The sequence below is a fragment of the Metopolophium dirhodum genome, chromosome 5, assembly GCF_019925205.1.
Source record: "Metopolophium dirhodum isolate CAU chromosome 5, ASM1992520v1, whole genome shotgun sequence".
Taxonomy (NCBI): Eukaryota; Metazoa; Arthropoda; class Insecta; order Hemiptera; family Aphididae; genus Metopolophium; species Metopolophium dirhodum.
In genome coordinates, this window is record NC_083564.1 from 23094718 (window position 1) to 23117917 (window position 23200).

The following is a 23200-nucleotide window of genomic DNA, read 5'->3' on the forward strand; positions in this document are numbered from 1 at the left end:
TATTTCAAAAATGTTATCGTGCATAGAAATCGCTATAATAATATGAACATTCAGTGAAAATGTCATCTATATGTTCTGTTATTTCACTAAAAATAAAATTTATTTTTTCAAAAATCTCAGTTTTTCCTTAATTTTTTGTTTATTTTTCCTGACGCTTTTGAAAACCATTGGGAATTTTTACTTTTTACTCCTCAAAGTATAAACTAGATTCACTTTCCCATCGAAAAAGATACTGTTGAAGAAAATCGAAGCAATTTAATACCCCAAACGGTGATAACACAAAAAAAAATAAAAAAAAACACATCATTGTAAAATCAATACATTCATCGCTCCGCTCAGAATCTGAAAAAATTCAAAATTGTATCTTACATAGCTGCATGTCGAGAAACAAATATTGTTTGAAAACAATTTCGGAGGCTGTTTAAACTTCCTTAAACCCCCCTGCCTATACCGTTACTATATTTTCTATAATAACTGACTTAAATTACAAATTCCTTGTAAGTTGTACTCGTACTAGGGAATCACTTTTTTTTAAAGTTTGTTTATATTATTATATAATGCTTATAAGCTTATTATTCGATTAGTGCAGTATAATGCATATTGCATACAGTGGCAACTGGCGGCGCCAGAACTTTTGCATCTGTTGGGTCTAAACGAATTATGTTATTTAACATTTATTTATTTTATATACATTTATATTATTATTGTATATAATAATAATGTCTTTTAATGTATTAGGTACTTATTATTTTTACATGTTAAGTATACCTACCTAATCAATTATTTACTATAGTAAAATTTTTAAATTACTTTTTACTACCTACCTGACCAGTGACCACCTATTTGTTTATGCGGTTCATGATCTAAGGAAACATTTAGAGCAAGATAATATACATATATAGGCACATGGTGATTTTTTAAACATGCTCACCCACATTTTTCCCTTTAATAATACTTTTATTCAAATTCTGAAATTTAGAATTTTTAAATACAGGGTGATTCATTAAGCGTAAAACACTCATTATCTCAAAAAGTATTAATGTTTTTGAAAAAAAATTTTTACATAGTTTCAAGTTGTTAAAAAAAACAACGTTTTTATTAAACAATTATATTTTTAAATATTTTTTTTAAGTTTTTTACTTTTTTGAACGACAGCATAGTTTTAATTTCATATTCCAAAGCAGGATATTTTTCCAAGTATTTTGATTCATAAAAATCGAGTTTAGCACGAGTAGTTTATGAGTTATAACTTATAAGTTAAGATGGGCGGAGTGGAGTGATATGGGGTTGCCCCGCAAAATGTTTGTCCACTACTCCGCCCATCTAAACTTTAAATACATATAACTCATAAACTACTCGTCCTAAATTCAATTTTTATGTATCAAAATACTTAGAAAAATATTCTGCTTTGGAAAATGAAATTAAAACTATGTTGTCATTCAAAAAAGTAAGAACTTAAACAAAATATAAGGATAAAAAATATTTAAAATTATGATGTTTTAATATAAACTTTGTTTTTTAAAAACTTGAAACTAGGTAAAAATAGGTACTAAGGTACCTATTTAATTTATTTTGTTACCTACGGCATTTTCAAAGAGTGATAATTGAGTTAATAGTTTATTTAATATAATTTCAGGTGTATTTTTCTACAAATATTGTGTAAAATTGTTAAACCTATCAGATGCTGTATCTAACTTATTTTAGAATTTTTTACGAGTTAAGGCACTTTTGCTTAGCAGGGCAGTATATATCCATGTTACATAGGTAGGTACTGAATAATTTTGTTAGATAGTTAGAAAAAACTATGAAAACAAACAATTTGGAAAAGAAATCTGACTAGAATTCATAGTTTCTGACAGTTCAATCATATAGTATATACTACAAATTTAAGTATACAATAGTTATAATTTATTGAAGTTAAACAAACATTGAAAAATATCAACACAAAAAAAAAGTTCAATGAGTACTAAAAAAAAAACTACAGTGGGTCTTAAATGTATAAAATCATTAGCCAAACAAAAAAAAAATATATAAAATAATTAGAAACAATAAAAATAAATCTAATTATATCACTACGCAGTCTCACTCGTGTATATAAAAATGCTAGATTATTGATAATCTTCACAATTGCTAAGCATTTAGGTATTGTTTTCCAATTGCAGTAATATAAATAGTTAAAAAAAAAAATTATAACAAAATGAGATCTAATACGGTGAATACAGCCTTTTAAATCAATACTTAAATAAAATAATGTGTTTGGAAATCTAACATCAACTTATGTATTTGCTGTATTTTCTGTCTTGGATTTAACATAATTAAAAAAAAAAATATGTATATAATATATAGATATTAAATTAAATCAATGTAAGTAAAAATAAATATTATAAAATATAAAACACAAAACAATAAGTCTTGGAAAATAGGTAACTTTTGATTCTACCACTACTAAAAAGGACCCAATACTATAAGCGATGCTTATGAAAAACATTAAATATTGTATTAATACTACAATTACTATTATTTTTATAATTATTAATATTATTATTTAAATTATTAATATAATTATTATTATTATTATTATTAGTATTATTATTATAAAGATAGCACAGACAAGCATCAAGATAGGTACTTTTAGACTGATTTTCCATGAAGACTATCATATGTCACGAGGAGACGTTTAGCAGCACTGAGAACTGTAATGAAAATAAAAATATTATTAATATACAATATAACATGAATAAATAATTTTTGTGTGATTAGAGTGCTTACTTGTAGTGATGCAAAAGATATTAATTGCTATTTATCCATATCAGATTCTTGACTAGCAGAGAAAGTGCCTTTGCCTAAGCACCTTTCGATGACAGAGATGCATTCCTTGGACATGATATAAGGACGTAAACGTGGCGAAGCAAAAATAAATTTGCGGCATTCGTTGTTTGCAATGATAACAAGTACCTCGCTATTTGGAGCACTCGACAATTCATAAGCCTATTTCAACAATTATTAACAGTTTTAGTTAGAAAAAATATAAAGAACTTTGAATATCTCAAATTAAATTAATATTAAGTGGTTAATTGTTTTTTTTTTTCAAATACCAACCCAATATCTATGATCACACTGTGCCATTTAAAATAATTTAAGTCTACTGGTTTAAATATATAAATCTAAAATATAGTAGGTACTATAATTTTTTAGATAATTTATTTGTCAACATACCAAAACCATTTTTTACAAGAAGTCAAATTAACCATAAAATAAATAGTAAATATACTTACATTGTCTTCAACCAGATCAATATAACGTTCAAATTCTGTAGAAACAAAATCATTTGCCACTGTGCAGTCTAGAGCAGGACGGTATAGCGGTGGACGATTAAACATCATCGAAGTGAAACGACAAAGTTCAGTAGTCACAATAAATTGTTCAAGCTTGTGTGTGCCAAGTAGTGTTGTACCTTCTGCGTGTGAGAACATCATTAATACAACATCCATACAATGATCTGCAGAAAGGTTCCACACCTATACATCAAAATAATGTATCGATAAAAAAAACACATTATACATTTATAATTATGTTATAGCCTTATAGGACAAGTAATTTTCAGGTAGTGTTAAGTTATTTCTGTTACTACGGTGTAACTAGCCTTTTACTCAATCATCCTAATACATAAAATATGTATACTACCATTAGCTCTTTGGATGGTACAACACTATAATGTTTACAGTGAAAGTTACTAACACAGACGTTAATAGTGGGTTCGTCTAACAAATTCTTAATTTATTTATTTTTTACAAACATGTAACAAAAATCTTTCATTGATCACTCTCATCCTGCCAGTCTGTAGTAATTTATACCGAATATAATAATACATATATACTGAAATTATTGCGATCCAAGGCAGATACCTAGGAAGTCTACAATACAAGAGTTTAGAAGCATAACAAGCGGATTTGCACTAAGCGCCTACCTACCTGTTACAGAGCGAGAGGGTGCGTTACGGCGTGATAGGGGAAGTTGCGCGCGACGGCGGCGCAAGTTGGACAAACGCACAAGCGAGAAAGCCTATGAGATTTGTTTTCTCTTTATTTACCTTTTTGAACAGTTCGTCCTTGTTTACGGTTTCCGATATGGTTTTCAGCTTCATTTCAACGGTCCAAACACGGCACACATAGGCCACAAAATCCGTACGCGGTGTGTGAGCGTGTGCGACGAATGACGATGATAATGTTATTTATTCCGTTATTATTATTATTATTGGCACTTTTCAAGTAAACTTTACGGTCGCTATGAACCCGGAGAGCGGCGCTGCTGTTGCACGGTAACTGGCTCTGGCTGGCTGCGGCGGCGGTGGCGACTGACAGCGGTGACTGGTGAGCGGCGGCGGCAGCGATACTCGTAAACAATTCGATTTTTGAAACTCTCGCTCCTCTCCGGCGGCACAGCTGTGGCAAGGGATGGTTGGCGGACGAGCGGGGTGGTCGTCGCCCTCCGCCGATCGTCCACCCCTTGGCCGGCCGGGGACTTATGAGTCGCGGAAGCCGCCAGCCGGCCGTCGCAGTGTCGCCGGTTCGGCCAGCCCGAAAATGTGCGACTGCCACTGATATTATTATTATTATTATTATCATCGTTATTTTTCTTAACGCATCGCAGTTGTAGGTACCGGTCAACTATAAATTTAGCCGCCGCGTTTAAAAGAAGAGCAGGTCTCGGACCACCAGGATTAGTCCAGGATGATATTATGTAAAGGAGTCGTTCACTGTTTGGAATTAAGGAAGGAAATTCGAATTTTCCGCGGTGGTTGAAGAGGGTGGGATTGGCTTGGAAAAATGTCACCGACAACAATTCTACAGGACCTGCGCGTCCGTGAGATGTCTGCTTGCGTACTTGAGATGCGTAGGTACATAATATTATTATATCTATACCTACATAGCCCCGCACAAACCTGCTGTGGTACTCCTTAACGAAGATGAGCTTTTAAATCAACATGACGTATTCCATGTATAATATTAAATGAGCACCTATGACGTGAAAGATTGAATAGAAAAATAATGTTTGACTACCTAACCAAATTCTGATGTTTGACCATTGGTTAACGGTTTAATAAACCTAAACCAAAAAAAAATCTATTTAATTAATTTAATTTTATACATTCCATAATGCTTTTATATACTGTTGTTCTGTATTTCATTAATTTACCTATTATTTATTAATTTCGTGAAGTAACTATACAAGTGTGAGATAGGTACGTTCCAACCTGCATGGTCCAGGACACTTTGCCAGTTAAATGATTGACTATTGTCTATTGATCTAAATTTTCAACTGGAAAATTAGAACTAATATAATACATAACATGATAGCAAAATATTCGAATTTGGATTTTTATTATTAATTATAACATATCTACTGTGTCTACTGTCTACAGACCACTACATCGCCCGAAATGTACCTATAATATCTACACATAATAATATATTATTAAACATTTATACGTACCTAGGTATTTATTTACCTGTATTTTTTTGAAACGCCCTTACGACAATATAATTTATATTATGGATAACTATGATAAATTATTAATTTTGAGTATAAATCAATACGCATAACTAGGTACCTATGTTATCGTAATGTTAAATGTACTAATATCGTTCAACTATTATCGAGAGGAGAAAAAAACATCACGACGTGGTCGAATTGGGCATCGTGATTGACGACCTCGTTTGAATTTAAATTGTATAGTATAATATAACAATTTCAACGATTGTCTATCGCTATGCTTTCTATAATTTACCTATACGGTCGTTGAATGTTGATAGTCAACAATTGATGGGGGATTGTGGACGTATAAGCAATTACATATATCATTTAAAAACTGTATAGGGGATGGGTGGGTCTATTGGTCCATAGCAAGGATTAAGGGATCGTAAATGCAAATCGACTTGCTGCTGCAAAAGACCCGCCAATTTCCCGTCGCTTTTTGCCCTAAATCCTTTTACCCCTACATCAGCCGCCGAAAATGTTGTATTGATCAGAAGCCGATTATATTATACAGGCACGGCGACACGTCGTACAATATATTATAATATATATAAACCTTCGACGAAATAACAAATTTAATTTTGTTCTTCAGTTTGATTATACCTGACTATACAACCTTCCGGTCGAGTTCGGCTTAAATCAATTATGTTGACGTGACAACGTATTTTCTGTATAAATTATAATTCATAATATTTATGCATATATAGTTGCTAATGTCTAATGTATATATATGTAATTCCGTCAGACAGCTCCTATTCTCTTTACGGCCGAGTGCGTCCATATTATTTAAACAGTGTACCTACCTAATATTATGAACTATATAATTAAATTTATCAGTAGTCACGTTTAGGAACAGAAAAATAAATTTAACTGGAAGGGAGGGGGGAAGTTAAAAATCATATTATTCATGACTGATAATCAATATAAATTATTAGATATGCATACGAATAATAAGATTGTTCACAAGAATTTTCAGGGAGTGTTGAACCCGCAAACACCCCTCTCCTGTTTAATAATGGTGTAACGTCAGGGATGGATCTGGGGTGATGGCAATGGACCCAGCGACCCACCCACACCTCGCAAACATACCTTGAACACTTCTCCATATTTTGGGAGAAATATACAATCATATAATAATAATATTGTATCTATAGTTATTCAATAGTTTAATTGCACGCATTAATGAATTAGGTACCTAATATAATATATCATATCCATAATCCATGATAGTGTTTACCCGTTCAAATTGTACGTTTAGTTATAATATGTCGACGTCTAGATAATATTTTAAAATTATATAGTGATAAATTAATGTCCTATCGTAAATCCGGGACTTAGTCAGTATATGAAAAAAAAAATATGAGACATTGAATAACATAATAATGTGATATTTTTATATTACATTTATCTTTACTCTCTGGAACCGTGATGCCTGATTATTACTATATAATATTATATACATCCGTTCACGAACCGCGTTTGCGCAATATATAGGTGCCTACTATACTGGTACTAATTTCTACAGGTATATCGAAACGCGATATTCCTGTCCACACGACCACACCACAATTGCAGTGTATGACAGATTATAATGTGTATATAGACATATAGTAGATACCTACCTATATAATGTATATATTATAATATATTATGTGTGCTTACAGCGTAGTCGCAGTGCTGTAGTGTGCGTTTGCCAATTGTGTGTGGGTATACGGTGGTGTAGACTAGCTGTAAGTATAGGTATATAATATTATATAGGTATTATTATATTATACATGTACCTACGTACCATTCGAGTGTCAATAAGAGAACAAAAACGAATAATATTGACATTTGACAGACTGCACGAACGCACACATATTATATTGTCACTTATCGCATTCACATGATAGAACACACACACATAATATAATATATATAAATATATTAAATGAATATTATATTGCCGTTATTCATTTTATTGTTGTACTTCCTATTAATATATATCCGTTGATGGCGTATTCTATTATATGCATAAATATACATATAATATATACCGGGTGATCCATCTAACGTAAGGTAGCATATTATACTCATTATTTCAAAAACATTTTTTTTTTTTTATACTGTTTATGTTATTATTTAAGTCGTTACAAAAAAATGTTTTTACTATTTTATTTTTTATCATTTTACTTTTTTTAATGACTGCATACATTTTTATTTTCTTATTCCAAAAGAGAATATTTTTTGGAATACTTCGATGCGTATAAAATCGAATTTTGGTTGAGTCTTGAGTTTATATGGGTTATAACTTATAACTTATAAGTACCTAGGTATTTCAAATTTAGATGTGCGGAGTGGATTGGTACAGCAGGGTACCCCGAAAAATGTTTGTTTACTACTCTGCTAGTCTAAACTTTAAAAAGGTCCTTAAAATTAAAACTATAATAAACTGCAGCTTTTCCGAAATGTGATTTTGATAGATTGAAATACTCCGTAAGTATAATATTCTGCTTTGGAATATGAAATTTAAAATGTATATTGTCATTGAAAAGCGTAAAAATGTCGTTAAATGTCTCCCGTTAAATTGATCATCCCGTATATGTATATATTATACGTTTATATACCTGTATTTACTGTATAGTAAATATGAATAAAGGATATTAAACTAGTTATATAGAAGCATTGTGTGTATAGTGTATAGCTTTCGCGTGTAGCCAGGTGCAGATTATTATGGATATTTGACTCTTCAATTCTTGCGATAGACAGAATTGACACTTTACTTTAAAATGTTCCGAGTAATCCATTTAACGCGAGACATAATTCATTATTTCAAATAGTAATAACGGTTTTGAAAATATTTTTTTTACATGGTTTCAAGTCTTTCCAAAACAACATAACTATTAACTATTTTACATAATTTTTATTTACATTTAACTATTTAAGATTATATAACTTAATATATAAAAGTAAACGTAGCAGTGAACACATTTCTATATTTGTTTTAATACTTATTATTTTATTAATAATTCTATAGAGCGATTATATATAGCTATTATATTTCTATAGAGCGATTATCCCATTTAGGTCGTTAAGATAAAAACTTGTCCCTCAGTAAAATATACTATCATCATTCAGTTATATTTCAAAATACCGACATCGTATTTTAACTAGTAAATATAAATGTAATAGTTAATGGAGTTACAGTACAGTACAGTACTGAGGCCACTAGAATCATCCGCCCGTTTACGTGGCCCGTACTGTAGTCGTTCGTTACACTTAGTCGCATCTATTTTGTCCGTTAAAATACCAAAAGTCAAACCGATTAAATCAGCCATTTAAAAATATATGAATCATATTTAATTTTTATTATTATTATTTATTAATATTATATTTGATTTTATTGATTATAATTAAATCTTTTCGGTGCGTTTTTTAATATATTTTAATGTAATAATGCAATCAATTTAGTGAGTTTTTTAATGCAATGACTTCACTGCCCTACTGCCCCTACTTATAATATTTAAATGTCATATTTACTAGGATATAATTAGAAGGGGTTCACATAAATAATTGTTTAAAAGAAGAAAGACTCCGTCCTCTCGCATCCCCCTGAATTCAAGCACTGTAGATATAGACGTCTAAGGGCTGCAGATGGGGGCCCCCAACATTTTGATGTTTAAATGTTTTCATTGAAATTTTTTTTTTCTTCTAAAAGGGCCCCTGCAGAGCCAACGATTACTCTGAGTTTTGATTGTATAGATCAGTCAAACTAGGCATGTCAAACTCAAAGTATTAACTGGGCAATATATATATTGAATAGTTTATAGTAGCGAGCCGCAAATACAATTTAACAAAACAGAACATTTTATACACATTTTTAATTTTATTCATTAGGTGCTTACAATACTAATACAATACTTATTAAATTACAGTTTATTATAAGATATTAGATAAGACAGAAAAGTAACATAATGTATATCTCACACTGACTTAGTTGTGACACGAAAGAAAGATTGTATAATTTTTACTTATTTATTATTTTTTTTCAATTGTTTATTGATATTGCTATCTACGGGCCGATAAAACGAGCTGAGGGCCGCGTGTTTGACATGCCAGCTGGTATATAAAGATGATGTAAAATCTTTTTGGGACCCCCAAAATTCTAAATCCTATATTGAATATGTATTATATTTTACAATACAGAGTATAGGTATATTGGTATATTGAATAAAACTTCCTTGTCCCGTCTCCAGAGTGGTTTTCGTAAAGCACATTGCTTCATCGATTGACGTCAGAACTATAATAATAATTTACAGTATATACACCACGGGCACACGGGGTTGATGTTTTTAATCATTTATTTATTGTTTTTGCAACGTGTATATATTTATAAGTAAATAATTATATATAATATATTATCACGTATCAACTGTTTTTTTTCCTCACCAACTTAGACATCCTTCCTCCCCCGTTCTTCGCAGCAATATCAATAAAATGCAATTTAATAGGTAGGTAGGTACTTTGTATAATAACATAATATTTTTTTAAACAGCGGTTCATTCATTGAACTTCAATTGTCGAGTCGTAGACATAATAATATATATATTATTTTAAATATATAATATCAAAATATATTACCAATATGGTAGGTAGTCCTAAACCTCCAAACTTTGTATTCTCATGCACAGTAAAAATGAATTACTTATATTATGTATAATGTATGTAATGCATATACGTGTGAAAATGAGTTATATATATTATATATAATACAGGGTGATCCATTTAAAGGGAATAAACACTATTTTTCTCGGAAAGTATTAACGTTTATAAAAATATTATTTTCACGTAATTTTAACTTCATTATTCAAAAGTAATAAATTTAAATTCTCAGAAAAATATTTTTCTTCAAAAAATGAAAATTGTCATTCAAAAAAGTAAAATATTTAAAAAATAACAACAGTAAAAATTTGTCTGGTATTGAATAAATTATTTTCAAACGATACAATATTTTAAAAAGCGTAAATATTTCTTAAGAAGATAAGTGTTAAACACACCTTTGAAAAAATCATATCGTACGGGTATTTTAGGTAAGTATACATATTAGTATATTACTATTGGAGAGAGAAACCACTACGACGCAATTGGGGTAACTACCCGAGATAATTAAGTACCCACGGGTCATTGCTCCGGCGGCAACTTAATGAATAATGCATTTCATATTGTTATAAATTATAATATACACATACACTTGATAGGTACTTGATTCGTACAATACGTATTTTTGCTTTAAAAATAACCACCAATGTTCTGCATATTATGTAAATATGAATTATATATCATAGGCAGGGGTGGACTGAGACCCATTCGGCCCACTATTATGAAAAAAAGGCACTACTAAACCAAGCGTGTCCAACCCGCTGGAAGTATTCCAACTGGCCCGTCACCATTTTATAAAACTAGAAAATTTTTATAGGTATAAAATAAAAATAAAAATTATGATTTAAAAAAAAAATTCAGTGAGGAATATAATTCTGTTAAAATAAATAAAACTAAAAGTATACTTCTGAATACGAAAAAAAACACAGTATCAACATAATTAGTAACTTAATTACATTATGAACACATTTTATAATAATATATTCAATTAAACAGTTCTTCAAAATATGGTGTTTAAAGTTTCAAACAACCAAAAATGTAATAAAATTAATTTTAATTTTTACCAATGTGATTTAGAAATTTTTACAGAAAATGACAAAATGTCAATAGAATAAAGAAAATCAAGAAAAATAGAAGTGGAAAAAAAATAATAGCAGAACTTTAACAACCAAAAATGTAATTAAATGTGTACCCATAAATTTTGAATTTTAAATTTTGAACTGTGAATTTTTACAATTGTATAAAGAAATAATTTTTACAGAAAATTACAAAATGTCAATCGAACAATAATTAATAAAGAAAATTAAAGGGGGAAAAAAATAACACCAGAAGAGACACAATAAGCATGGGGGATTGGTACATGATGGCAAAGTGTTTAATGCGGGCTACGGTCCACCTGCTCGTCTTTGGGCTTCGCTCCATCTCCGTTCCGAGCTCCTGCAATGCAGCCTGTCCACGCTGCGATTCGGACGTTCCGCAGCGCTGCATTTCCAAAATCTCGTCACCCAAACCTCCGTTGAACGTCTCCTCTTCGTTGTATATAATTTCGGGTTTTTAGGTAATCGGTTGAGTACCGGCGTTCAATTTTGTCCATAAGAGCGGTGACAACGTCTATGACAGAAACGTCAAAATAGTCCCTAAGCATCTGGTCGTCGTATTCTCTGGTATCATGATGGCAAAAACTGTGTCACATAGACGCAAATAGGGGGGGGGTAGGGGCTAAGTCCCCCCCAAACATTTCCTACATTTTGTTTTAAGCTTATTCAATTTTATCAAAGTAAAGTTTTAGCCCCCCAAATCCTATACGCTATATTTGCGCCTATACAGTGTGTGTGTGTCTACGACTCGGAAATGCAAAATATAATGAACGCAAAACTAGAAAATCTTCCAAAGCTGCAGTCACCGAAAAATACAAATATTTCCCGGACGACGGGTGCAGAGTTGTCATTATTCCGGCCAGCGAGTATGCATACAATATATTCTGATCGGTCGGCGTTAAGATTTCGTGCCTGTTTACTTTTTCAAATCCTTAATTATTATTGATACCTGTATATAGTATATAAACTACCTACGCGTACAGGTATAATATAATATAATATTATAATATTTTAACGAAGATTCGTATTTGGATTTGTATCAGGTGTACCTACTGCAGAGCTCGATGTATTATGTATAATATTATAGGTATACTGTTAGGGAAGTCTTTTAGATTCTGAACGGAGCGATGAATGAAGTATTGATTTTGCATCGACGTGTGTGTTTTTTTTTGCGAATGTGTACACGTTTTATATATTATGATTCGATCTCAAACTTTAACGGTTATTTCTGATAGCAAATTGAATTTAGTTGGTTCATAAATATTGAAAATTCTTTGCCTTTGCACTGTTTTTTCGAACATTATATTACTATCAACTATCATTTATCCATAATATCTGCACTCTGCAGCTATAGAACTTGGAATATAGTTCAATAATTTCGAGTGATATTAAATATTTTATCGTTCATATTTTATAATCCTATCACCAAAGGAAATGGATTTTAAATTTCCCAATTATTTTTATATTATTTTTTTATTTTTATGTTCTTTTGAGCGATGTCTAACTGCTATAAGTAAAGTATTATTATATTGGAACACCCAACAGGCAGGTAAGTGGATGCCGCTATGCTGTACAGAAGGTTACTGAATTCAATGATATAATATCATTGTAGGCATGAGAAAAACGATTCTGAGCGGTGACGGTTTGTCAGTATGGATATTTTATATTGTTATTACTTATTATTAATATGGTAGCCGTTAAGTTGAATTAATATTATAAAATTACAACAAAATAACTAAAATTGTTATTCTCGGTTAATTAATTTGTAATTTCCTCCAAATTTGAACGTAAAAAAACTATAAGAAAAACAGTGTTTTTTTTATATTTTTGAGATTTTTTGGTTACGGAATAACCAACTTACTTTGAACCTTGTTGTAGTTTTTCAATCTTTAGCCATATAATTTGAATATTTTATAAATTTTTAACTGCAAAGTCATTTTTAAATTTTAAATTTGATAAATATTGTCAAAATTCGAACTTTAAATGCTTATAAAAAAAAATTGTGCCTATGTATTTTTAATATTTTTTAACTGCTATTGTAACAATATATCAGGAGCCTTGCATTAAATCGTCATGCTTTTTTACCCAAAAAATAAATATTTTATTGATAATTATATTAAAAAAAAAATAAAAAAATTGAAAACTAACAATGTCCGTAAATAGCTCAAAAAGAGTCAAAATATTTTAAAAATTGTATGGTGTACAGGAATTGATAAAATAAATTATGGTATAAATTTCAAGTGTCTACGGTTTTTCGTTTTTGAATTACAACAAAATTCATAAAAATCACTAAATGAAGAATCGAGTAAATATCCTAGTTACAATCGAGTAATAATGTTGTAAAAATTTGAACTTAAAACGCTCATAAAAATTTAATTTGATTTGCTTGTAGAAATTTTTTTTTTTTTTTTGATAAAGGTAAACAATCTTATGAGGAATCTTGTATTACATTTTCAAATCTTATATTTAAAAAGAAAAATTTTTATGAATTCTCAACTCAAAATTATTTGGTAATTTTTGTGATTTTTTCGTATTTTGTCAAGATTTGAACTTTAAATGCTTATAAAAAAAAACTGTGACTAAGAATTTTTAATATGTTTCATCTGTCTTTGAAACAATATAATATTAGGAGCCTTCTATCAAATTTCCAAGCTATTTTACCCAACAAATAACATTTTATTGATATTTATAGAATAAAAAACCAAAAAAAATTGGAAACTGAAAATGTCCGTAAACAGCTCAAAATGTATAAAAGAATTAAAAGAGTAAAAACACTTATTATCAATATATTGTAGAAGAGATGCATAAAAGTATAAAATGGGGTTCTGAATTATAGACGGGCCTATAATAGTTCACTAGAATAGTACCGAGAGTCACGACTAACGGGTCGCGAGTGAGCCACACGCTGTTTAGTTGGGTTTCGTTAGGTTTAGTGAGGTTTAATCTAACCTTAACGCTGCTAACGAAATTGGCCGGTATTATTATTTAGATTTAAATAATTTCGATAATGGCAGCGCCATCTAACGCCGCCGAATAATTTTTAACACTAAATCGTGCTTGAAGAACTGGCCCTCCTCGCAGCTGCTTAATTTCTTAGTTAGATAGCGTTGTCATGTACGATTTACAACACGGATGGATCTCCAAACTCCAAGACACTGCAATTTTATTTGCAAATAGTTGGGTAGCAGAATTTATATTTTTTATGCCAAGTAGATATTGTAGTTTGATTCCAAGATTTTTGTATACATTTTTATGTCGAAACACTTGTTGGAAACGTATTTTTAAAAAGCAGGTAAGTGGATGTTGCTCTGCTGTACAGTAGGTTAAGAGTGGGTCAATGTACGATGGATTGTATTAAACTTGAATTCAATGATATAATATCATTGCATAAGAAAAACGATTCTGAGCGGAGACGGTGTGTCAGTCTGGATTTTTTATATTGTTATTATTAATTATCATAGCCTGTTAGTTGAATTAATATTTTAATATTATTATTATTTTTTATTCGTTGCTTTGGTGATAAACAAAGCGTTAGAAATGAAAATCCCATTTTAAGTGTTTTTTCATAATATGACAGTAGTTTTTCCCGTGGCATTAAATAACTATTGAGAAAATCGAAAAATTACCTCTCTTAAGTACCATCTTGATCCAATTTGCTAAAAGATAAGTAACTATATGTTGAAATCGAAACTCTCCATCTGGTAAAAATTTTGTATATACAGGATATATATAAAAAAAAAAATAAACACCATTGTTTATTTACACCATCGCTTCGCTCAGAATCTAAAAGAAGGTACCTAATACCTATCTATTTTAGATTCTGAGTGGAACGATGAATGTATTGATTTTACAATGATGTGTTTTTTTTTTTTGTGTATGTCATCACGGTTTGGGGCAGTAAAACTGCTTTGATTTTTTTCAACATTGTCTTGTTCGATGTGAAAGTGAGATCTAGTTGGGACACTCAGAAAATCAAATTTTAAAATTTCCAATAGTTTTCAAAAGTTCCGGGAAAAACAACATAAGCACTAAGGAAAAATGGAAATTTTTACGCAAAATCGGTTTTCCACAAAATCGATTTTGGTTTTTGGTGTAACTCTAAAACAAATGAACGTATATACATGAAATTTTCACTGGTCGTTTATATTTGCAATTTCAAAATATTTTGATTTGTTTTGAACTGTTTAGGAACATTTTCTGTTTCCAATCTTATTAGTCTGTTAGATTCTAAGCGGAGCGATAAATGTATTGATTTTACAATGATGTGTGTTTTTTTTTAATTTTTTTTTTTATTTTTGTGTCATCACCTTTTAGGACAGTAAAAATGCTTAGATTTTCTGATGAGAAAGTGAATTTAGTTGGTACTTGGGGGGGGGGGGGTCAAAAGTAAAACTTTCCCAGTAGTTTTCAAAAGCGCCGTGAAAAACAAAAGAAAAATTAAGGATAAACGGGAATTTTTACGTATAATTTGTTTTCGAGAAAAAAAAAATAGAAGACTCTATAGGATTCTCCGGCCTCTTGAAGAGTCGTAGCCCTCTCGATCGTGTCGGCGGGAAGGTCCGAAAACACAGGTCCGCAGAGTAAATCTGGCATATAGTCAGCGCTCAAAGCGCGTCGCGTGTACATTAGCCCTCACTGCGTCCCACCTAAGGCCTTGGAACAAGGTGTGCTCAGCAGTGTCCGAGGTGCTGGAGCAAAGGATAAGCTATACCTAGCAGTTATTAACCTACAGGGGTACTTAGTTAGGTATAGTAAATAAATAGCATATTAAATAGACAGAATTTTCTGATTCGTATGACTCTATAAATTCCCAAAACAATAAAATATGCCTAAACAATGATACCTACCTACTCACAGAAAACGTAATAAATTAAAATGATTTATAATACACGTATGTACAGTTACTCGAATTAATATTAATAGGCAGCATAATAATAATACGACTAATCAGCATTTTAATAATTTCTAGTTTCTACCTCATTATTGATTATGTAATCCGAAATAATCTTTTAGTAGGTAATCCGATCGGCAAGTTACAGATAATCTGTCCAAGCCTTATGGAACTCAGGGCCGGAAGTACTTATGAAATACGTAATGTGTATACATATTATAATATATACGAATAGGTATACGACATACCACAATGTACATATACATACAGACACTGATTAAAAAGCTTAATTTTTATAACTACATAAATATTATGTGATTATAATATGCGCATAGGTAATCTACGTTTAGGTATTTGAAGTATTTAACGCGGATATTTAAGTATAATCATTAGATTGTCGAGTTTTGAGAAGATAATATAGTCTATACATATTGTACAATGTACAAGCATAGTGATAGTTTAATAGTAACTATAAAAAAAAACCTAACCTCACCTATTTTTTTAGTTGCAGTGAGACAGTAATAGAACCTGACAATTGAAACAAAAAAAAAATACAATATTGCATAAGTAAGGATTTAGTTATCTGATACAATATTTTGTAATGCAACTAGGACCTAGGTACTTTTATTTAATATTTTATAATGATGTTGTTAAATAATACCTATTTGGTAAACAGTAGATAGGAATGCAGTAAGTACAACTAAAATTGTTATGAAAAACAACCAACAACTACTTTTAATACACAAGACTAGCGGCTGACTTTTTATTTAAGTCTTTACTATCTCACAACTATTAATATGATTGGTTTAGTCAAACTATTATTTAACTTCTAGTTTGTTCCTGGATTGTAAATTAATAATTATAATAATATATAATTGTTGGAAAATATTGACTAATAATTAATACAAACACATAAATTAAATTATTGTAGATAATTCAATAACACAAAAAACAATTGCATTCTGTATTAAACTATTATCTTAAATTGTTTGCTTAAATATATAATAGTGTATATCTTATGGCCAATCTTTAGTCTTGTTTACAAATTATTCAACAATATAATCTTAAACATAAATAAAAATTTTTTAAAACAATAATAGCCTAATTATAAATATTCTAAACCTGTACAAGTACACTTTTTCAAGTTTGTGATAGTTTACAATGTTTACATGGAATGGCAATTTTATAATTATTGTATTATAATATTATTTATTACATAAATTGTTCTTATTCAATCCGTACATAATTACATGTTTATGCTTATTAAAAATAACATAGTTCTTCAAGAACTAATTAAAACAATTAATTATCTAAATAACATGTATAAAATAGGAAAACAATCTAGTGATGGCTGAATAATTGAGGCAGGACTTACAATGATATACAAAAAAAAATATACACACCAAAAACATTTAAAAAAGTAACAAGTGAATTATTTCAATGACACAACCAATGAAGAGGAGACTAAGGCTACTTATTTCTTTTAAATAAAAAAAATGTGTGATTATCAATAAAATAAAAACTTAATGGTAACATAAGTCTATAAATGCTAAGCTCATTAAAATTAAAACACAATAATATATATTATAATTCAAATAAATTCAATTACTCATTTAAAATAATATCTATTGCTGATAAATTGAATTTATTAATAAAATATATAATAGTCTGCTCAAAATAATAAACGCATACGGGGGCGACCAGTTTTTGTTGGTGGCAGACAGGTAACACTCGTATGTCATCCCCACAGTCACCAATATATCTACCTGTCGTGAAGTATTGCCATACCCTTGCGCACAAGTCGGCCACCATATGTGTTTCTTGTTTTGAACAAAGTATTATAATAAACACTTAATACATTACAGATTGACTTTAAAATGCTGATGGAGAAAAATGAAGAAAAATAAAAAACTTAAAATTATGAATGTCACAGGTTTTGATCATAAGTCTTCATATAAGTAAATATAGCACAATATGATCACAATTCTCCAACATTGTTATACCTCTTCAATTTTGTTGGAAATACATCTCTGTACAGAACAGGATCAACTCTATACTCTACAGTCTTTAACGGCATTCTACCATAAATAGCGGCAAACATGTTCACACATAATGTTCTTGTAGCCATGTGTCCTTGGTCAGCTGATAACATTTCAGTGTTTGTACATTGCGGACACTTAAACTTTTTTTTAGGAGTTACCTATTGAAAAGTTGAACATTTGAAATAATGAAAGAAAAATTAATGTATATTATGTAAAAATTACTTTAATTGGAGCTTTGTTTGTAGTGTTGGACACTAAAAAGTTCATTGCAATGTCTTCACAGTTCATATGTTCATCTACCCATTGTTTGATATTATTAGGCATGATATATGTATAAGCTTGATTCCAATACTATTTATGAATGTATAAAATTCAAAATTATGTTTATTGAAAAAGTTTATTATTTATTTATCAATAATAAATGTTCTTACTTTATGGTAAAATGCTGCCCCGGTCAACACCATAGATATTTCATTTTTCCATTCCGATTCATATTTCCAAGTATTAGTTTTGTTATTCCATATATGAGTTCTGGACGGAAAACCTACAATATGATCAGGAAATTCTTTCCAAACCTAAAGACAACAAGCATTAAAAATTTTAATTTTACTTGAGTTTACAATAATTATTTACCTGAAATCCAAATTCAATTTCATCTAAAGTCAACATAAGTATATCATCGTCCAGAGATAAAACTGCTTCTGTTTCAATTTCTCTGTAGGGAAAAAATCGATTTGATAGTTTGTTTGCTGTTGTTTGTACAACCTTTAGAGATACATCAATTTTCGGCCACACTGAAACTTTATTTAGTAAACTGTTTATAGATCACTTTTTTTAATATGTTGGAACTAGAAATACTTACAAGGTGGTGGAGATTTTAATTGATTATTCCAAACAACAATAATCTTTTGCAGACTTGGCGCCTTACTGATCATATTTATTAATGTAAACAAACTATCTATTCTATCGTAGGATAATATTATCGCTGTGAACCCTGAAGAATCTGACATATATGGTAGGAATAATGGATTTCTGGCGGATACCTGAATAAATCAAACATGAAAAACTACTGATACATATTAAATTATTAATGCAAACTTACAGGATGTGGTCTTAAATTCCAATTTTCATAAAAATCTGAGTTATGTGGATGCAGTCTTTGGCTTAATATCTTAAGAGTAGTCATGGTAATTATTTTCAACGAAGATAAATATGTCTGATATAGCCAACGGCCTTGAGCTGACATTTCTTTCCGTCGGTCCAAAGGAATACCAGAAACTACGTCTAGTAAAGTATTTAATTCAGTTTCACTCCACATAATTACAGCTCTATCAAATACAAATAAAAATTTAGTTTTATTAAAAAATAATGTACAACAGAAAATACAAACCTTTTCCAGTCTATAACTTCAAAAAATGGCAATACAACATGATTAATAGCTACTATTGGTATACATCCAGCTGCCAGTGCATCAATAAAAACCATATCCATTAGCCGTGGGCCAGGCAATATCAAACAAAATACACTGTCCTGAAGTAAATAACACAAAAATGAAAAAAAAACAACATTAGTTAATATATTTATTTTCATACATTACACAAGGTTTTCTAAGTAATACTTACGGCAAGTATGTCTGCATAGTTATAAGTAATGTTTTCATGGCAAACTATTGTTCTGTCGTGTCCACTATGTGAGCAAGGTTCTATAACTCTAATCATTGACATTGTTATATTCTGAGTCGTTGACTTTTGTTTTTCAATTGATTTCAAAGAAGTGATGAAATCATTATGAAGATTTGTTTGAACTGTGCTGATAAATGTTGTCCTGAAAAATATTAAAAATCTAAATAGTTAACTGCATTTATTACAATAAATTTAATTGTTTACCTGTGTTTAAAGGTATAGTTATTACTTAAAGAAATTGCTAAATTGCTGTAAATTGCTATTGAGATATCAAAAGATGATCTATACGTCCAAGAATCAAAACCTGCACCAGCAACCATTGATTTACCAATTGATAAATCGACAACAGTTTTATAGTCTGGTGCTGTTCCTGGTACCATATTAAATATCAAATGGTTCTGACCATCATTCCAACTAAATAATTCAAACAAGTTAATTAGATAGTTATTCCATTGTTATTTGTTATTATAGATCTAACTCACTGTGGTAATAATGCGAGAGCCTGTGATGTTTCTTTCACTCGAAACCGGTTTTGATTTAATGTATCAATTGATGACACAAAAACGCACGCTTCTTCTGGATTTGTCGTATAGTACTGGCTCTCTACTATTGCACTCAATATAGTATGATATTCTTTGGACATTTTGCCCCCGATAGGTATGAAATCCTCGTCAACATGTCTGGCCATCGGATAAACATAAACTTTAAAATCACCATTAAACTTATGGCCACACCTGTATATATTGAAACAATCGTAGAATGTGCATCGAGAGTTTGTTGGAACTGTCGGACTGTCTTTAGGAATAACATACTGACAGACTTCTTGAATTTTAGAAGGAGGTTTTTGGATGATCGTAAAGACGTGTGGCAGAACAACTACGTAAACAAAGGACAGTAGAAATGAAATGAATATAGAAATGTAGATCAACTTTCGGTGTCTCAATAGACGGCAACATGCTAAACGAATGAACATGGTTTTGTCAGTGACGGTCGTGAGGCAGACGCCTCATGGAATAATTCGAGCTTTGGCTCGGCGATGGTATTTTCTTCATTGCAAGTCGCTCGTCCATTACACGGTCCACTCGTTTAATGGCATATTTGAATTAGGTAAATATTATAAAAAAATAAATAAAAATAATAAACACTTCAAGTAAACACACGTTAGAATGTTGCTTTATTTTCCGCGCAAATCGACCTGTTAGCAGTGTTAACTACGGACCAACTCAATTCAAATGGTCGAGTCATTTTATGTTATTAATTCACGTCTAATGATTTAAGAGTTAACAAAATAATTTGTTTTTTAAAGTAATGTTATTATGTAATTAAAAAAAAATTAACAATCGTCATTTTTTACTACATTTCAAATACGTCCTGTAGTCCCAACTCCTAAGAGAGCATTTCATTATTATTATTTATTATCTTTATCGGTTATCATATCCACTTGGTGCACTGCGTATTCTCCAGTGCATACCAACCATAGATATTGTAAAGTATTTCATGACGTCATAAAACCATCTTTTTCGTTTACATTTGATTACACTCCAATTTGATTTCACTCCAAAGTACAAACAAACAGCAAAAAGTGAAATTACGTGACTATATTATAATACGGTTTATTGTATACTCACACTGAACTAAATACATGGAATGCGTATTACGTATAATTCTCATATATGTAAAATGAGACCATACGAGAGCCGCCACATGCATTCCGATTTGATTTTCAACATTAATATTATGATAATGATAACAATTTTCATAGATAACATGACATTTTACCATGTTTTCCCTCGAATGCATATTATGGCGACTTCCAACGAGGTTCATATTTTGAACAATGCACGCGTTCCATGTATTTAGTTCAGTGTATACTCATCTACATATTATGTCTTATCGTTATTATGATTAAAATAATAGGTAGCACAAAACTAGAATACCTACCCAAGTACCACTATTTAAGATACGACTATCGAACTTAAACCGTACCAAGTACCTGCCTAACGAAGTCAAAAATAATTTGTCATATTTTACAACTGTTTCGGAGCATGGGGACAAGTAATAACGCTTACTTAGAAAAAGTAGTTAATAGGTACTGAAAAAATATACAATCATAAGGTTTTAATTTCCATATAGGAAGGATAGTATTAGTTTCAGCGCCAAATGCCAATTTAAAATAACTATACGCAAATACCTAACTCACCTAGCCATATTATAATAATCTCAGCTCTCAAGTACCTGATGATCATTATGAGTTTCATTTTCAAAATTTGGTCATGGCACAAATACAATATCGGGCCTTGAGCCCTTGAGCCCACTTTTTTGCACTTATATATAGACATATAGTTATATATTAATAAATGTATATTGATAAAAAATAAAAATACATTTTGTAATAATTAATTATAACTTGAAAATGATTTAAGTTATTATTTCTAGACCCACGACGTCTACCAGGAAATCATCTTATCAGCATAATATGCATAATATATTTATGATGTGCATTTTATGTAATTGCCTGTAATTATATGTCACTGCAGCTGTCATGCAGTTATGCCTCTGCAGCTAATTACAAATAGGCATTAGGTATAATATGTTTACATGCTTTTACAGTGATTAGTGATTATACTTAGCCTAGCTAAGATAATAGTGTTTGAGGTGTGTGGGGAGGGGGATCCTACTATAATAATATTAAATAAGCTTAAAAAATAATAGAGGAGTTATTGACATTTTAAATAAATAAAAAAATTAATTTTTTTTTAAAAACAATAACCTGTTTCTGTTTATGGTATCTAACCCTAAAATATATGGAATTATATCTTCTAAATTATAATAGTGTACGTCTTAACAATAAGCCAATTGTGTACATACAATTTGGCCAACATTTTCAGAATTTTAAGCCAACTCTAACATTTGGTCAACACTAGGTATTCAGAATAAAATGGATCAATAGGTATATTATGTACTTATATATACGATATACCTATTGGCTATTACCCAGTACACGCAAATAAACAGACCAATAAATACCTACTGTGTCCATAAATGCGCTACTGTTATATGATGGTTATAAACTTATACCTTAAAGTATATTATAAGTTATATTTAACGATTCGTTATATTATTTACAATGTTCACGGGGATCAAGGGTTGGTTTAGACATTTGAGTATTTGACTATACATAGTGTCTAGTACCGACTACTATTGATTAAATATATTTAAGTACCTATATATATTACATTTTGATTAACGCTTGTGCTTAGACAAATAATTCAATATACATAACACTCCGTATAATAGCAAACGTCCCTTCGTTTC

General features: G+C 30.2%; 2 protein-coding genes across 3 annotated transcripts; both read right to left on the reverse strand.

Moving 5' to 3' along the window:
* Positions 1-1886: 1886 nt before the first annotated feature.
* On the reverse strand, positions 1887-4474 carry LOC132944744 (uncharacterized). The gene is made up of 4 exons (XM_061014228.1): positions 4091-4474; positions 3276-3518; positions 2770-2988; positions 1887-2693 (listed from the first exon to the last, which is right to left on the reverse strand). Exons 1-3 carry the CDS (start codon positions 4142-4144, stop codon positions 2797-2799), a joined length of 489 nt encoding a protein of 162 aa, XP_060870211.1. The 5' UTR covers positions 4145-4474; the 3' UTR covers positions 1887-2693; positions 2770-2796.
* Positions 4475-16793: 12319 nt separating this feature from the next.
* On the reverse strand, positions 16794-21510 carry LOC132945327 (exostosin-2). Of its 2 annotated transcripts, none has more exons than XM_061015037.1 (10): positions 20368-21510; positions 20090-20299; positions 19826-20027; positions 19594-19733; positions 19306-19531; positions 19066-19246; positions 18837-18997; positions 18635-18778; positions 18426-18554; positions 16794-18361 (listed from the first exon to the last, which is right to left on the reverse strand). In XM_061015037.1, the coding sequence occupies exons 1-10, from the start codon at positions 20856-20858 to the stop codon at positions 18140-18142; spliced, it is 2106 nt and encodes a 701-aa protein (XP_060871020.1). In that variant the 5' UTR covers positions 20859-21510; the 3' UTR covers positions 16794-18139. The 2 variants fall into 2 exon arrangements, with proteins under 2 accessions (XP_060871020.1, XP_060871019.1); XM_061015036.1 differs by having other exon boundaries at positions 16796-18361; positions 18837-19003; positions 20368-21503.
* Positions 21511-23200: the final 1690 nt, after the last annotated feature.

Excerpts from the sequence above, each read along its gene's own strand:
- LOC132945327 (XM_061015036.1), bottom strand. The coding sequence starts at position 20,858 with ATGTTCATTCGTTTAGCATGTTGCCGTCTATTGAGACACCGAAAGTTG. Across the intron at positions 19,532-19,593 it reads GAAGTTATAGACTGGAAAAG|AGCTGTAATTATGTGGAGTG; the intron begins GTTTGTATTTTC and ends TGTATTTGATAG. Across the intron at positions 19,004-19,065 it reads ATTAAAATCTCCACCACCTT|TTTCAGTGTGGCCGAAAATT; the intron begins GTAAGTATTTCT and ends TACTAAATAAAG.
- LOC132944744 (XM_061014228.1), bottom strand. The coding sequence starts at position 4,144 with ATGAAGCTGAAAACCATATCGGAAACCGTAAACAAGGACGAACTGTTC. Across the intron at positions 3,519-4,090 it reads AGGACGAACTGTTCAAAAAG|GTGTGGAACCTTTCTGCAGA; the intron begins GTAAATAAAGAG and ends TTTGATGTATAG. Across the intron at positions 2,989-3,275 it reads TTGATCTGGTTGAAGACAAT|GCTTATGAATTGTCGAGTGC; the intron begins GTAAGTATATTT and ends TTGTTGAAATAG.